The sequence below is a fragment of the Mesoplodon mirus genome (assembly GCF_964341445.2).
Source record: "Mesoplodon mirus genome assembly, chromosome: 9".
NCBI classification, from domain to species: Eukaryota; Metazoa; Chordata; class Mammalia; order Artiodactyla; family Ziphiidae; genus Mesoplodon; species Mesoplodon mirus.
The window spans coordinates 59,159,807-59,173,512 of NC_138985.1; the positions used below are offsets into that span (position 1 = coordinate 59,159,807).

At 40.8% G+C, this 13,706-nt stretch overlaps 1 protein-coding gene across 4 annotated transcripts in view; it reads left to right on the forward strand.

The window, feature by feature from the left end:
• The window catches only part of CDK6 (cyclin dependent kinase 6), a 235,365-nt gene that overhangs the window by 99,425 nt on the left and 122,234 nt on the right, over positions 1-13,706 (forward strand). For all 4 annotated transcript variants that reach the window (XM_082633019.1, XM_082633021.1, XM_082633022.1 and 1 more), the window contains exon 4: positions 11,813-11,980. In XM_082633019.1, the coding sequence (XP_082489145.1) occupies positions 11,813-11,980 (168 nt within the window). The remainder of the gene's footprint in view (positions 1-11,812; positions 11,981-13,706) is intronic.

Sequence of the window (13,706 nt, forward strand, 5' to 3'; positions counted from 1 at the left end):
TTAATGCCTATCTATAGACTAGTGAGTGATTCATCAAATCAAGTAAAATCAACAGATTGCTCTGTGTAAGGTACCCTGTTGGATGCTGTGGAGAGTATAAAGGTGTGCCACATTCCCATTCCTCAGAGAATTTACAGTCCAGCTCAACAGCACTTAAAAGTTTGTATTATATACTTGACACATCCAGTGTTGATATTATATAAAATAATCAAATATCTCAGTTCCACAGAGGCAGGGCAGGATTTATCCTGATTTTTGTAAATGAAAAACTGAGGTCCAGAAAAGTTAGGACTTGGTTAGTCAATTCGCTAGTGGCAAAGATGAAATAGAATTTAGTCAATAGCATGGGATTAAGATACCACACTTTGAGAAACACTGATGTGACAATATGAAATTATAGTATTATTAGGAAACTTAGCCAGTTGTCCAGTTCTGCATCCAAGTGATGACTCAGGCAAAGCGATTTGATCCATAGAATGCTTCTCTTAGGGATGAGAGAGGGTATGTGACTTGCTTGTAGTCATACCCCTAGCTGTAGAAAAATGTGTTCATTATAGGCCTAGGAGTATTATACTTATGAAACAATGAACTGAAAGTCTTAACACACATATGAAGATGTTTTAATAACTAATAGGTAGGAATACTGATTTATATGCTATGCCCCTTTGGTCCCTATGCCCTAATCCAAACCTGTTTTTTTCTGATTTCCCTGGAATTTTGTTACCTGCTAAAGGATTCCTTCTTGGGAGGAATCAGTAAGTTCTTTTTAAGCTAACAGCTTTTATAGATTTCTTGGTCATTTCCAATTTAGTTTGGGCCTCACTTCTCTCTGAAAAGTCATTGAACATTTATTGGTACCTGTTAATACAGTGGGCTGGGAGTCTAGTGTATGTGGAGGAAGAGTGATTAAAACAGACCCTAATTCTCATCAGAAGATGGGGCCGTAAGGCAGTGAGTGAGTGAAGATGGAGGAAGTCCACAGGAGTTCCAGGAGGCAAGGCCAGAGAGCTAGGTGGGCTTTGTCTCAGGGTGTTCAACCGTGAGAATAATCTGACAGGTTCAGGTTTGCAGATCACCTTTGCAGGTTTGAGATCAGCTTTGCCAGAGAGTAAATGATGGATTTGAGGAAGGAGATTGGTGGGGAAACAGAATAGTACATGTAAGGAAGGATGAGAGTGAGATCCACTATAGTGGGGGCCTCAGAGGTGTAGGAATTATATTTTTTTTAAATGACAAAACTTTACTGAGGGACCTAGAAGAAGACTTGAATAAAAAAAGAACCATACCATGTTGTGTAAAGAAAGACTCACTATTATAGAAGTATCAGTTTTCCCCTAATTAATCTATAGTTTCTTAAAAAATCAGTGAAAATACTAAAAGAATTTGAGGGAAGATATGGGAAGTCAATAAAATGATCTTAAAATCAGTCCAGGGCTTCCCTGGTGGCGCAGTGGTTGAGAGTCCACCTGCCGATGCAGGGGACACGGGTTTGCGCCCCGGTCCGGGAAGATCCCATATGCCACGGAGCAGCTGGGCCCGTGAGCCATGGCTGCTGAGCCTGCGCGTCCGGAGCCTGTGCTCCACAACGGGAGAGGCCACAACAGTGAGAAGCCCGTGTACTGCAAAAAAAAAAAAAAAAAAAAAAAAATCAGTCCAGAATAGTAACATGTAAGAATACCCAGGAACATTTTTTAGAGAATGAGAAGAGGAAACCAGCCCTACCTGATATGAAAATGTATTCTAAATATTTTATTATTAAAAGAGAAAGTACTCTAAACTGAACCAAGTGAGTCAAAATCCAGAAACAAGCTCAAGTAATATAGAACATGATAAAAATGGCATTTAAAAAGTGAATAATTTAATAAATGCTTAAAACCTTTGCCTAGGATAGTATATTAAAAAAACAGAATAGCACACAACCATTAAAAATTGAGCAATAGGGACTTCCCTGGTGGTCCAGTGGTTAAGACTTCGTCTTCCAATGTAGGGGGTGTGAGTTCTATCCCTGGTCAGGGAGCTAAGATCCCACATGCCTCTTGGCCAAAAACCAAAACATAAAACAGAAGCAATATTGTAGCAAATTCAGTAAATACTTCAAAAATGGCCCACATCAAAAAAATCGAGCAATAGACCTGTATTTATTGACATGCAAATGCGTTCAATATACATTATGATGTGAAAAGGCAATTACAAAATTGTATACACTAGCATTTCATTTATAAAACAGAAAATAACTATATGTATGAGTATACATGTATAGAAAAATTATGAAAGGATACACGAGTATGTTAACTGTGGTTACCTCTGGGTGGAGGAATTGTGGGTGGTATTTCTTTCCTTTTTTTCCTTGTGCTTTGATTTTTTTTAAATTTAACAGTGAAGATGCATTACATTTCTAATCAGAAACTTAGAAGATCTTTCCATTTTGGAGAACAGTGAAGAGGAGGGAGGGATCCAGTGTGAAAGGCCATGGCAGCATTCAGTTAGGAGTGGAACATCCTATTGGTTGTTGCAAGCCAGATGGGTTACTGGTGATCTTCCAAGAGCTGCCGCATCTCCATTCACTGCAGCGATGCGGTGTGGATGGGGAATGAGAAAATGTGCACCGCTGAGTCAAGACCCCTGGCTAAGGAAAGAAGGGGGTTGCTTGGGTTGTTTATTAGTCAAGGGACAATAGAAAGGGAAGTCCCAGATCTACAGAAAAGGGGAACGGTTAGTCGAGCGAGGGGAAGGACTTAAGGAAGCTGGAATGAAGGAGATCTAGAGCATAGGAAGAAGATGAATAGTGCATAGAAGGAAAGAAAGCTTTTCCACCAGGAGGTGAGGGAGGAGGGTAGATGCCAGTGCTTATAAACGTATAGGTGAAGCACAGGGAGCTGATAGCCTTCTCTTGATCGTCCGTATTTCTCTCAGAACTGGAGTGCACACTAGTGTGCTAAGAGAAGGAAGAGAGATGATAAGGTAGGGGGACAGCAGTGAAAATTTAGCCTACAGGGACAGCGAGGGCTAACTAGGGACCTGTACGATTACCTGGTGGCACTAACGTAGTCAGGGTTGGGGGACTGACTTCATATTGATAATAGACATGTATGTGATCATTTTTCCCCCTTAACAGCTCTCTGCAACACAGGTATAGCAGCTGAAAAAGAGAGCATTTGGGCTAATTGAGGACTAAGCTTTGTATAGAGGATAAGATAGAGTGACCGTGGAACCAGGGACTTGAGGGAATTGGCAGATTTAACGAATGACGCATGAAGAAGTTGCTCTCAAAGTTTAATTAATTATGCTGTCTAATAAGTTTATGTAAATTTAAGTGGTATTTTGATATCCAAATAAATGTAATTAAAGTCACTTTTAAAATTTTTAATTAAAAAAAGATGAGAGTTAAGTAATAACACATTCCTGGTTTTAGCTGTGGGAGTAGATGGCACAAAATTGAATGGAGTTGAAGAAATCAGAGTTCTCTGAAGCTAAGGTGTTCTTGGGATGCTGAAGCCAGGCAGGAATATGGTGAGTGTGGGCTAGAGAGGATGAGCCACAGTCCCTGAGGAATATGAAGGATTGACAGCAAATGATAGCAATGAGAAAGGGGATTTTGTGAGCATTAATTGAAGGAGGTATAAGTCTCAAAGACAAAAGGTTAACCACTTGGATGGGATAATTGGCAACCAAAGAATGTTGGTACAGACCCCATGGGGGGCGTTTTGGTGGGGGGGGGGCTATAAATGAAAGGTTGTGACCTTACTTAACAGGTTTTACTTAATATAATTTTAGTTAAGTTACATTCATTAGAATAATTTTCAACTGCAGATTATACAACATGATGAAAAAATGGCTTGAAGTTAGAACATTATTGTTGCCCTAACTACAAGGCTAGAGGTGGGTAGCCCCAAAGTTGATTCAGCTCTTCGGTGATGTCATCAAAGACCCAGACTCTTTCCCTCATTACACCCGGGCATTTCCGTGTGTGCAGGTGATGTCTCCCTTTATGTTTCAAGGTGATTGCTACAGTAGCAAGTTCATGCCCTGAAGCAGTAGCATTTGGTGTAAGATGCACAGGTGGAGAGTGAGGGCTGGGAGGTGAGGAAGTACAGCAGAGAGTTTTCTACAGTGGTCTTCTTATTAGGAGAAGAATGCTTTCCAAACCTTGCCCATATGTCTCATTAGCCAGGACTGGGTCCCACGTCCATCTCTAGATCAGTTCCTAGCAAACGGGAATGTGGTTGCCTTGGACCAGTCCTTCATGGCTGGCAACCAACAATGTCTGCTACAGTAGGCAAATTATAATATGCTCCACTCTGTGGAAAACCAACTTCTCTAATACATTACCTCGTTTGGAGAGGAAGGAAGTACGGAGTGAGAAGAAAATTCTCAAAAGAGGGAATTGAGGAGAATGGGGAAAGACATGAAGGTATTTTGTCCAGATGCAGCCATTAAAAAACATACTGTTAAGGGCTTTCCTGGTGGCGCAGTGGTTGAGAGTCTGCCTGCCGATGCAGGGGACGCGGGTTCGTGCCCCGGTCCGGGAGGATCCCACATGCCGTGGAGCGGCTGGGCCCGTGAGCCATGGCCGCTGAGCCTGCGCGTCCGGAGCCTGTGCTCCACAACGGGAGAGGCCAGAACAGTGAGAGGCCCGCGTGCCCCCCCACCCACACACACACAAGCTAAGGATAATTTTTCCCCAAATTACAAAATCCAGGCCTTCGGCTTTGCAGAAGTTTGGGGGTAAGGGAGGGCAGATAGTTACGGGTTTGACTCATACATTCTTTTTTTTTTTTTTTTTTTTATGGTACGCGGGCCTCTCACTGTTCTGGCCTCTCCCATTGCGGAGCACAGGCTCTGGACGCGCAGGCTCAGTGGCCCTGGCTCACGGGCCCAGCCGCTCCGCAGCATGTGGGGTCCTCCCGGACCGGGCCACGAACCCGCGTCCCCTGCATCGGCAGGCGGACTCTCAACCACTGCGCCACCAGGGAAGCTCTGTTAAATGATTTTAAAAGGATCACAAAACAATGTGTCTAGAACAAAAACCATTTGGGGCATTAGCCAACAACCTAGTCACTTATACTTTGTATTTTCTTGTTTATGCAATGTTGATTTTTACATCTTGCTCTGAAGAAGTTATAATTAACATCATTATTTGTAGTTTTAGTTCCCAATGACTTTCCACTGTGGGTTAATAATAGCCATCATGATGAGGTAATGATTCCTTCTTTCAGACTGTCCATTTAGCCATTGCATTTTCCTTCAAACACCAACAGTATTTACAGGCTTGGTGAAAATCAGTGGTGATTTTCTTATTTCTAGTTAGTTGAGGCTGATCCTTTCCTTACTCAGCGTTATCATCACTTCCAGGAATGAACAATACATGGCTCCTTTTCATTCTCTCTTCAGAATACGTATTTTGTTAATAAAATTTATATAGTAAAAACCACTTTTATTATGCTTTCATCCAGTTGCATAGAAGCAGTAAAAGTAGAAAGCCAGCACTTGCAATGAGGGAGGGGCCTTGCCTTTGTTTCTGCTGAAGAGCCCCAAGGCTGTGTGTTGCCTTCCTCAGCTAGATCTTCCCTCCCCTCCCTTTGGAACAAAGCTGCCATGTGGCTTGTGGCTCATCTCCAGGTCCTCCCGTTTATTACTTACTTTCAATTTACCTATTACTACTTTCCAGGTAATCTGAAGCTTTAAGGAGCCTGCTTTAGCCCTCCTCTTGCTTTGTCGGAATTTGTTTTGCCCTTTATGATTCGGGATGAAGCATTCTCTGGGTACTCCTATGGACCAGAGTGAGAAGTAGGGGGATCCTGTTTATAATGCAGTCTTTGCGACCCATTGTTAACATTGTGAATTGATCAGTGAAAGTGTGAAGAAGCCTCTGTCAAGTTTTGAAGTAGAGTATGGTGTGGACATTACAATAAGCTTGATGTGGTAACTTCAGGCAGATTCTCCTTGAGCGCAAAAGTGGAAGGAGTGAGTGAAATCTCCAGTGCATGAATGAACCCACCTGATTGACTGCCCAGGACTAGGCTTTGTTATTCACTACTTCATTGCTTATTTAGTAATATCGTAGCACATTTTACAGGAGAACTGTGATTTTTAAAATATCCTGGGACTAGATAGAGCAATTCTACTTCTGGGCATATACATCCGAAAGAAATGAAAGCAGGGTCACAAAGAGATTTGTATTTATACACCTATGTGCATAGCGGATTCTTCACGATAGCCAAAACAGCCCAAGTGTCCGTCAGCAGATGAATGGACAAGCAAAATGTAGTATATCCACACAATGGAATATTAGTCAGCTTTAAAAAGGAAGGAAATTCTGACATATGCTACATCATGAATGAACTTTGAGGACATTATGCTAAATTAAATAAGCCAGTTACAAAAAAGCGAATACATTATGATTCCACTCATATGAGGTATCTATCTAGCATGGCCAAATTCACAGAAACAGAAAATAGAAGGGTGGTTACCAGGTCTGGGAGGAAGGGAGAAGTGAAGAGCTGTTTAGTGGGTATAAGAGTTTCAGTTTTGCAAGATAGAAAAAGTTCTGAAGATTGGTTGTACAACAGTGTGAATATACTTACTACTGAACTATACACTTAAAAATGGTTAAGATGGGAAATTTTATGTGTATCTTACCACAGTTAAAATTTTCAAATATATGTTAGTAATCAGCAAAAAAGGAAAAACAAAGAGATCCCGGGACTGGCCCTCATTATTGTCAGTAGTCCTCTGCTTTATGACTTTATCATCACATGATCTGTTACTTCTATTCCTGTAATTATAATCCCTATCTTAAGTCAACATGTTACCAGTTTAGTGCAAAAAAAACCTTTGTTGTGTTGATCTGTGAGATTCCTTTAATTTTATTGATTTATTTTTGGCTGTGTTGGGTCTTCATTTCTGTGCGAGGGCTTTCTCTAGTTGCGGCGAGCAGGGGCCACTCTTCATCGCGGTGCGCAGGCCTCTTACTGTCGCGGCCTCTCTTGTTGTGGAGCACAGGCTCCAGACGCGCAGGCTCAGTAGTTGTGGCACACGGGCTTAGTTGCTCCGCGGCATGTGGGAGCTTCGCAGACCAGGGCTCGAACCCATGTCCCCTGCATTGGTAGGCGGATTCTCAACCACTGCGCCACCAGGGAAGCCCTGTGAGATTCCTTTAACATCCTTCATAAGAAGCAAACTGGGTAGGAGATCGTCATAAGTAACAACAAATCGTTATGAAGACACTTCTGTTAAAACTTGGATAACAAATTTGAAAAGACTGTGATTTACACATTGTAAGGAGGAAAAAATGATTATCCTTGTACAAGTTGTATATGTCTTATTTTTAATTTTTAAGTAGATAAGCTACTGATGTATACTTTTGTTGCTAAAACCTTGAGGATGTGAGTACATCACTTAGATTTAGGTAGATGCATCCAAAAATACAGAATTGTCTATTGAGAGCTGTCAGTTTTGTGATTTACTGTATGGAATAAGTTGGTGTTTTTGATATCTATTTATCCTATTTATTTTTGGCTGCATTGGGTCTTCACTCCTGTGCACAGGCTCTCTCCACCTGCTGCAAGCAGGGACTACTCCTCGCTGTGGTGCGTGGACTTCTCACCGCGGCGGCCTCTCCGTCTGCAGAACATGGGCTCTAGGCGCACGGGCCTCAGCAGCTGTAGCACGCAGGCTCAGCAGTTGTGGCTCATGGGCTCTAGAGCACAGGCTCAGTAGTCATGGCTCATGGGCCTAGCTGCTCCGCGGCACGTGGGATCTTCCCAGACCAGGGCTCAAACCCGTGTGCCTGCATTGGCAGGTGGATTCTTAAGCACTGCACCACCAGGGAAGCCCTTCAGTATCTTTTGAAACTAATCATACCTTTTGTGTAGTTGGAAAAAAAGACCCAGTGATAAAACTTTTTCCCATTAGAAAAGCTTGAGGTAGATTTTCAGTTTGCTTGTTTGTTTTGTTTTCAAAGAAGTAAGAGGATTACTGCTCTAGAACACCTAAGAGAAACTAATTGTTATTACAAGGCTTTGAAGACTTCTGGTGTTCAGACTGAAGTCCAGAGTCTTTTTCAAGGAGTTGCCAAGGATAAAACCCCATCTAAAGTCACTGGGAGCCAGACTTCATTCCATGATGGTGTCCTGTTAAAACACGCTCCCATGTCACGTGTTTCAGAAAGATACAGATCGAGGGCCTCCAGTGACTGTTTATCATTAGTGTGACTAGACATTTTATACCAGAATTGTACATTGTAACATTAAAAGGTTTTAAACCAATGTTTAACTTAATTGGCAGTATCCGTAGTTTCATGGCATTGTATCGCTAGGATTACTGTGAAATATTTGAGTCTTGTATAAGATGGATTAATTTAGATCAAAATCTTGAGGAACTAATTTAAAAGTATGTTTCATGATACTATAAATTGAGATAGAACAGATGATAATCTTAAGTAGAGAATCCTTTGAAATGTCTTTGATCAAAGCACTGCTTGTGATTCTGAAGGAAAGGTGTTTTTTTTTTTCTTGCCTTGTTCAGTGTTACAGTTGATTCATTCATATAATTCTCAGGAAATGGGACCAGAGTTCTCATTCTATTTGTGACCAGAGTTCCTAACATACGTGCATATATTTCCCTTTTCAGATTAGGTGTTCTGATGAAAGATTAGATGTTCCAATGAAAGATTGGGGTGGGTCCCCAAATCATACTTATTACAAGCCCATAATGCTCATCAACCTACCGCGCAATGGAATTACTGAAGGAAATGAGATTTTGGGCAATTTTTTAAAAAATCGTTAACTCAAGTCTCACTAGTTCAAAACTCTAATTGTAGCTGGATATTATAGGTTTAAAAGAAAACCCAGTTTGGTAACCAAAAAAATTTTTAAGTAGCCTAATAAAATCTAAAGAGTGGTAATTCTTATGTAGAACCAACTTTTTATACATCCATAGGTGTCATTTACATGGAATCAATGTTAGTGCCAGTATATGTGTTCTCACTGCCTAAACTGTGCTTTTATATGATGTTAAGAAGTCATTTTCATCTACACTAGCCTTTAAACAGAGGAGAACTAGACTCTTAGTATATGTACCAAAATAACACAACTAAAACCAAATAATAATGATTATGGCATAGGAAGGAAAACTATGCAGCCATTAAAAATCATATTGTACAAAAAAGTTATATTTTAGAAGAATTTTGTTGAAGTGGCAAAATATTCATAATGAATTGTTAAATGTTTTTAAAACAACTGTAAAATGTGTTTAGAATAACAATTTTTATTTATAAATACATGTTATATTTATATATTAATATTATACTGTATGTGATATATATTGTTTATAATATTTATATATTATATAGAGATATAATATATTTATACCTCCAAATACATCAGTATCTGTTTAAAAGACGTTAAAGATAAAGTTAACAGGAAAGTTTTCTCTCTTCTCTGAGTGGTGGGATTTTGCATGATTTTTGTTCTTCTTCTGGATTTTTAATAAAATTTTTAAAAAGCTTCTATATGCATTAAGCATGTACCAATTTTATAATTAAGAAAAATGTAGTGTGTGCTGTATAAATACACAAATAAAAGCAATACATATGTATTTAAACTCAGTAGTTCAGGCTTTTCATAAATTAAGATGGGCCTTATTAGTATAATTAATTGGTCCAAATTTTTACATATTTATTCTACTAATTGGCTGCTTAAACTGTTTGAACAATGAAACATGAACCAAGCACGTTTATTCTTTGTACTGTTTTAAATGGTTGGTGCTTAGTTTAAAGAAGCTAAAGATGACAAGCCAGCATGACATTAGTTTAGGTTAGTCATGCTGTTTAAAATCCACTGCTTACAAGTCATGTGCACGTGTTTCCAATAAAGACTTATTTGCTGCAGCAGTAGATTACTTTCGTTAACATTTTGTGCTTCATTTTCACACTCTTGTTTATTCATTCCAAGTTGTTTTACCCTCAGTGGTTCTTAAGTCTTGAAGGACTGTCTGTCCCTCAACAGTGCAGTCTTCTCCAGAGTTTTCATCTTTCGAAACTTAGAAGGTAACCCCAGCCAGTTCATCAGATCCATTTAGGTGGAGCTCAAGAAGAATTCCAGTACACCTGTGTCATTGCACACTTGCTTAGTGCTTTGTCCACTGACCTTGTGGCACTGGCCACATTTTCTTCTAGTTGTTTGTTACTCTGTCTCCCCCAGGAAACGGGACACTTCAACGATTATCATTTGTTGAATGCTAACCGTGTGCCAGAAACTACTTCATTACATGCGTTACTTCATTTAAAATCTCGTATTATGAAAAGTAAGCACTGTTTTCTCCTTTTTATAGGTGGAAAACTAAGGCTTTGGTTTTGAATAAGCCAGGATATAAAGATAGAACTCCCTGAAGGAAATACCAATACTGTAAACCAATAACCAGATACAGTCCAGCTGATGAACAAGTGTGTCCTCACAGCCCCTGCCAGCTCTGAAGCCCCTGATGCTGCCTAATCATTTCTCTAACCTTTATATGAACAAAATCATTCCATCCCCCCTTTACACACCATTCTCACAATATTTGGGGAGGGGGGTAGGTCAGTCTTATTAACCCCAGCTTTCAGAGCGCCATATCATGGTCACTATCTTAAATTCCTACTTTCAGACAGTTTCCGAGTCTTAAATTTTGTATCTGATTTTATCAGCTCTAAAATTAGAAGAAGATGTGACATTGGTTTATTTTCTGAATGCCCCCCTCCTCCATGCTAGCTGATACTGTCAGCAGTAAGTGCTGCCATTTATTGAATGCTGACTACTGTCAGTGCTTTACAAACAGTGATCCTATGAAGTAGGTTTTCCTATTTTTACAGACCCGAAAACTGAGGCTTGGCGAGGTTAAATGGTTGACCCGGTTTTCCACGCTCATTCAATCGTTGATCTAATGAAGGAGTGCATTGGGGATTTGAATCCAGTTTTCCTGGACTCTGGTTCGAATCAAGACTCTGTCTTTTGCTAGTAGCGTTACTTTGGGCTAAGTACATACACTTACTGTGTATCAGTTTCTTGACCTGTAAAATGGGCCAATGATATTGTTTACCTCAGTGTTGTGGTGTGGATTAAGTGAGTTACTAAAGAGAAGGTGTTTAGAGCAATGCTTGACACATAGTGACTGCTAAGTAATAGGTGCTATAATAATAATAAGAACTACCATTAATGTTATCATTGTTTACTGGATTTTAATTGTTGGAATCATGTATTAAATCCTATAAAAGTATATGAAGTAAAAAGTGTCCCTCTCGGGCCTCCCTGGTGGCGCAGTGGTTGAGAGTCCGCCTGCCGATGCAGGGGATACGGGTTCGTGCCCCGGTCTGGGAGGATCCCATATGCCGCGGAGCGGCTGGGCCCGTGAGCCATGGCCGCTGGGCCTGCGCGTCCGGAGCCTGTGCTCCGCAACGGGAGAGGCCACAACAGTGAGAGGCCCGCATACCGCAAAAAGAAAAAAAAAAAAGTGTCCCTCTCTCACCAACTACTTCCTCTCCCCAACATTAACCATGGACACCAGTTTGGTGTATATCCTTCCAGAATATTTCCTATGCCATCTGAAACTATTTTTAAATCATCCTTTCATTAATGAAATACAGGTCAAGAGTGAAATTTTTTGTAGTGATCTTGAAAATTGGAGAGTGGAGCAGTAGGGGGAAACAAATTCATTCATTCAGCAAATATTTATGAAATGCTTTCTGTATGCCAAGCACTTTTCTAAGTGCTGAGGATTCAGCCTGTTGAATTTCTGTTTTGACCATTGATTGATTTTCTTTTTTGGTTTTATTTAGGATATGATGTTTCAGCTTCTCCGAGGTCTGGACTTTCTTCATTCTCACCGAGTGGTACATCGTGATCTAAAACCACAGAACATTCTGGTGACCAGCAGTGGACAAATAAAACTGGCTGACTTCGGCCTTGCCCGCATCTACAGTTTTCAGATGGCTCTTACCTCAGTGGTGAGTGAGAAAGTGCTGTTCTTTCATTAAACTTAGTTTTCTGCTTTTGAATGACAAACTGCCCCCATTCCAGGCCCCTAATGTTATTACTGCCAGTGGTCAGTTGGTGGACAGAATGTCTTTGCACTTTTTATATAGCAGGCAGTAGGAGGAAAGTGTTATGCTTACAACTGCAGACATATCCGGGCTGGGCTTGTTGTGGACAGAACCCATTGCAGAAATAGACGGTTGCTTCTTAGCCACTAGAAAGGAATCAGTTACAAGTTTCCAAATGGTTTTGCCATATGGCTTTTTGCCATAACCACTGTGTTCAGAGCTGCATATATAGTGTCTAGGGAAACATAGCTCAAGGTCAGCGAGGAGAGAGCACCAGGAATGTTGATCTGTCTGCAGCATCCTAGTTTGAGAAACAGCCAGGTACCTGCACAGGTGTGTGAAAGCACTCCTGTGAAGCTGTGGTGCGTGGACTGTAAAGAAATTAAATTTACAGTGAACTTGGATGATCCGTGAACAAGTAGCACCACCCTGCCGGGTGAAGGCTTCATCCAAGCCAAAATACGAAGAGTAAACCCAAAGGCTCTATTTTGGCAAAGAATGACAGTTATTCTGTTTTTTTTCTCATTCAGACACAAAACCATACTAGCTACTCGCTCTGCTTAGCTTCTGTTTCTCCTTATAGTTCATTGTTTCTGAGATGAATTTTCATGAAATTCTGCACCCAAAATATACAAAGAGGAGCCTGGAAGCAGGCATTAATATCCCTTGTCTTTGAAGGACCTGTTTTCCATGCAGTGAATTCACACATAGATTTTTTTTTTTTAAAGCCAAGTAATGTTCCTTTGCTGTGCTACTTATTTGGGGCAGGAGGTTGATATGGAGAATCCCTTTGATTCCATGAAGACTACAAACACTGCCCTCAAAGCATTATGTTAAGCCTTAAGTAAAAGAATCTTCTTGGATCAGTATGCCATTTTCTACATATAGTCCATCTTTAGCCTCAAAGTGGTTCTCAGTTAAGGGCAGCGCTGCCCTGGGGGGAGGGGGAAACATTGTTCAGAAATGTGTGACGGCATCTTTGGTCATCATAACTACTTGGGGGATGGTGGTGGCCACAAGGAGGCAAATATTCTGCGCAACAAAGAATTGTTTCCCCAAATTCCAGTAATGCCTCAGCTGAGAAGTAGAAATTCAGGAGGGGAGTTGGAAATTCTCTAAGAGAGATAACTTGCCTTAGAAAAACATTCAATTTGCAAAAATGTTCTGCTTCCTCACCCTGGAAATACAGATACGAGAACCTGGATGTGTAAGATCACATACTTTCCCAACATTATATACTTTACGTAGGGCATCAGAATTTTTACAGAGGATTCCTTAGAATGTGTCACTGTTGTTGAAAGATAAATCATTCTTGTTTCCTCTTTGCCCAACATACACCGTCACTTTTGAGAAGACAGGACCCAAGACGGTGTTTAAAGGATAAGTCTCCGATTTGGGCTGGGTCAAGTGAGCCCTTGTGTTCTTATATAATCACACCAGAAAGGGCTGAGTCTGTGTGTTTCCCCAGTGGGAAGGGTGAGGTAGGCTGCAGCTTCCCTAGGAAGTAGTTTCGTATGTTGTTTCACGGCCCTGGGGAGAAGCTTGAATAGGCTTTGCGATCCGGACAGTCATCAGGGGAGCAGATGGAAGGAACCAGTCCCTTTGGTACATTAATTGAGGGAAGGATGAG